The sequence below is a fragment of the Phoxinus phoxinus genome, assembly GCF_949152265.1.
Source record: "Phoxinus phoxinus genome assembly, chromosome: 25".
In the NCBI taxonomy this organism is placed as follows: Eukaryota; Metazoa; Chordata; class Actinopteri; order Cypriniformes; family Leuciscidae; genus Phoxinus; species Phoxinus phoxinus.
In genome coordinates, this window is record NC_136900.1 from 25373384 (window position 1) to 25378383 (window position 5000).

At 46.8% G+C, this 5000-nt stretch overlaps 1 protein-coding gene across 1 annotated transcript in view; it reads right to left on the reverse strand.

Moving 5' to 3' along the window:
* LOC306994090 (PDZ domain-containing RING finger protein 4) overlaps positions 1-5000 on the reverse strand; it is a 50752-nt gene that overhangs the window by 15639 nt on the left and 30113 nt on the right. Inside the window, exon 3 of the mRNA XM_079604404.1 lies at positions 3801-3903. Within this exon, the coding sequence (XP_079460530.1) occupies positions 3801-3903 (103 nt within the window). The remainder of the gene's footprint in view (positions 1-3800; positions 3904-5000) is intronic.

The window sequence follows — 5000 nt, forward strand, 5'->3', positions numbered from 1 at the left end:
GAGAACACACACATGAGGAGAACACACACATGAGGAGAACACACACGTGAGGAGAACACACACGTGAGGAGAACACACACGTGAGGAGACAACACACGTGAGGAGAACGAACACACGTGAGGAGAACACACACATGAGGAGAACACACACGTGAGGAGAACACACACATGAGGAGAACACACACATGAGGAGAACACACACGTGAGGAGAACACACACGTGAGGAGAACACACACGTGAGGAGAACACACACGTGAGGAGAACACACACATGAGGAGAACACACACGTGAGGAGAACACACACGTGAGGAGAACACACACATGAGGAGAACACACACGTGAGGAGAACACACACATGAGGAGAACACACACGTGAGGAGAACACACACATGAGGAGAACACACACGTGAGGAGAACACACACATGAGGAGAACACACACGTGAGGAGAACACACACGTGAGGAGAACACACACATGAGGAGAACACACACATGAGGAGAACACACACGTGAGGAGAACACACACATAAGGAGAACACACACATGAGGAGAACACACACATGAGGAGAACACACACGTGAGGAGAACACACACATGAGGAGAACACACACGTGAGGAGAACACACACATGAGGAGAACACACACATGAGGAGAACACACACGTGAGGAGAACACACACATGAGGAGAACACACACGTGAGGAGAACACACACATGAGGAGAACACACACATGAGGAGAACACACACGTGAGGAGAACACACACATGAGGAGAACACACACGTGAGGAGAACACACACATGAGGAAAACACACACATGAGGAGAACACACACATGAGGAGAACACACACATGAGGAGAACACACACATGAGGAGAACACACACATGAGGAGAACACACACATGAGGAGAACACACACATGAGGAGAACACACACGTGAGGAGAACACACACATGAGGAGAACACACACGTGAGGAGAACACACACATGAGGAAAACACACACATGAGGAGAACACACACATGAGGAGAACACACACGTGAGGAGAACACACACATGAGGAGAACACACACGTGAGGAGAACACACACGTGAGGAGAACACACACGTGAGGAGAACACACACGTGAGGAGAACACACACATGAGGAAAACACACACATGAGGAGAACACACACATGAGGAGAACACACACATGAGGAGAACACACACATGAGGAGAACACACACATGAGGAGAACACACACGTGAGGAGAACACACACGTGAGGAGAACACACACATGAGGAGAACACACACATGAGGAGAACACACACATGAGGAGAACACACACGTGAGGAGAACACACGTGAGGAGAACACACACGTGAGGAGAACACACACGTGAGGAGAACACACACGTGAGGAGAACACACACGTGAGGAGAACACACACATGAGGAGAACACACACATGAGGAGAACACACACGTGAGGAGAACACACACATGAGGAGAACACACACATGAGGAGAACACACACATGAGGAGAACACACACGTGAGGAGAACACACACGTGAGGAGAACACACACGTGAGGAGAACACACACGTGAGGAGAACACACACATGAGGAGAACACACACATGAGGAGAACACACACATGAGGAGAACACACACGTGAGGAGAACACACACATGAGGAGAACACACACGTGAGGAGAACACACACGTGAGGAGAACACACACGTGAGGAGAACACACACGTGAGGAGAACACACACATGAGGAAAACACACACATGAGGAGAACACACACATGAGGAGAACACACACGTGAGGAGAACACACGTGAGGAGAACACACACGTGAGGAGAACACACACATGAGGAGAACACACACGTGAGGAGAACACACACGTGAGGAGAACACACACGTGAGGAGAACACACACGTGAGGAGAACACACACGTGAGGAGAACACACACATGAGGAGAACACACACATGAGGAGAACACACACGTGAGGAGAACACACACGTGAGGAGAACACACACGTGAGGAGAACACACACATGAGGAGAACACACACATGAGGAGAACACACACGTGAGGAGAACACACACGTGAGGAGAACACACACATGAGGAGAACACACACATGAGGAGAACACACACATGAGGAGAACACACACGTGAGGAGAACACACACGTGAGGAGAACACACACACTCCCGTGAGGAGAACACACACGTGAGGAGAACACACACGAGGAGAACACACACATGAGGAGAACACACACATGAGGAGAACACACACGTGAGGAGAACACACACATGAGGAGAACACACACGTGAGGAGAACACACACATGAGGAGAACACACACATGAGGAGAACACACACATGAGGAGAACACACACGTGAGGAGAACACACACGTGAGGAGAACACACACATGAGGAGAACACACACATGAGGAGAACACACACTTGAGGAGAACACACACGTGAGGAGAACACACACATGAGGAGAACACACACGTGAGGAGAACACACACGTGAGGAGAACACACACGTGAGGAGAACACACACGTGAGGAGAACACACACGTGAGGAGAACACACACATGAGGAGAACACACACATGAGGAGAACACACACGTGAGGAGAACACACACGTGAGGAGAACACACACGTGAGGAGAACACACACATGAGGAGAACACACACATGAGGAGAACACACACGTGAGGAGAACACACACGTGAGGAGAACACACACATGAGGAGAACACACACATGAGGAGAACACACACATGAGGAGAACACACACGTGAGGAGAACACACACGTGAGGAGAACACACACACTCCCGTGAGGAGAACACACACGTGAGGAGAACACACACGAGGAGAACACACACATGAGGAGAACACACACATGAGGAGAACACACACGTGAGGAGAACACACACATGAGGAGAACACACACGTGAGGAGAACACACACATGAGGAGAACACACACATGAGGAGAACACACACATGAGGAGAACACACACGTGAGGAGAACACACACGTGAGGAGAACACACACATGAGGAGAACACACACATGAGGAGAACACACACATGAGGAGAACACACACATGAGGAGAACACACACATGAGGAGAACACACACATGAGGAGAACACACACGTGAGGAGAACACACACTTGAGGAGAACACACACTTGAGGAGAACACACACGTGAGGAGAACACACACATGAGGAGAACACACACATGAGGAGAACACACACGTGAGGAGAACACACACATGAGGAGAACACACACATGAGGAGAACACACACATGAGGAGAACACACACATGAGGAGAACACACACATGAGGAGAACACACACATGAGGAGAACACACACGTGAGGAGAACACACACATGCATTTGCAGGACGCGTTTATCCAAAATTACTCACTTAGCATTCAAACTATATATCTTATCAGTTAAAAATACAGCTAAATGAAACAAGCCTTCCCACAATGCATCTGTCCTGAAACAACTGGAGAAATAGAGGCCGGAGTGTGTTTGCGAGTTTGAGCGGCTCATCCACTGTTGTGGAGGTTGATGACATCATCTGTCAATCTGTCATCATCTGACAGTGATTAATGATGCGGCTCAAAGTCATCAAACCGTCGCAGACGTACACTCAGAGTTTCTAACATTCTTAAATCAGGACACATTACTGGAGAAGACATGGCTTCGGTGTGCAGCGGTGTGCGGTCGCGAGCGTCATCGGTCAGACTCGGACTCGGATCGGGACGGGTCCATCACAGCGGTCGTAGCATTAATCTCACCTCATACTCAAAGTCATCGGTCCTCTCGACGTCTGCCGCCATGTTGGAGAGATACTCGCTTCCCTCGAAGTATTCCTGATCCATCGTGTGCAGAGAGTGACAACTGCAGAGAACAAACACACATCGTTATCTCTACACAACTCTACACAATACTGCAGAGAACACACACACACATCGTTATCTCTACACAACTCTATACAATACACACACATCGTTATCTCTATACAACTCTATACAATACTGCAGAGAACACACACACATATCGTTATCTCTGCACAACTCTATACAATACTGCAGAGAACACACACATCGTTATCTCTGCACAACTCTACACAATACTGCAGAGAACACACACACATATCGTTATCTCTGCACAACTCTATACAATACTGCAGAGAACACACACATCGTTATCTCTGCACAACTCTATACAATACTGCAGAGAACACACACACATCGTTATCTCTACACAACTCTATACAATACTGCAGAGAACACACACATCGTTATCTCTATACAACTCTATACAATACTGCAGAGAACACACACACATCGTTATCTCTACACAACTCTATACAATACTGCAGAGAACAAACACATCGTTATCTCTATACAACTCTATACAATACTGCAGAGAACACACACATCGTTATCTCTATACAACTCTATACAATACTGCAGAGAACACACACACATCGTTATCTCTACACAACTCTATACAATACTGCAGAGAACACACACACATCGTTATCTCTATACAACTCTATACAATACTGCAGAGAACACACACACATCGTTATCTCTATACAACTCTATACAATACTGCAGAGAACACACACATCGTTATCTCTACACAACTCTATACAATACTGCAGAGAACAAACACATCGTTATCTCTATACAACTCTATACAATACTGCAGAGAACAAACACATCGTTATCTCTATACAACTCTATACAATACTGCAGAGAACATACACACATCGTTATCTCTATACAGCTCTACACAATACTGCAGAGAACACACACATCGTTATCTCTATACAACTCTATACAATACTGCAGAGAACATACACACATCGTTATCTCTATACAACTCTATACAATACTGCAGAGAACACACACATCGTTATCTCTATACAACTCTACACAATACTGCAGAGAACACACACATCGTTATGTCTATATAACTCTACACAA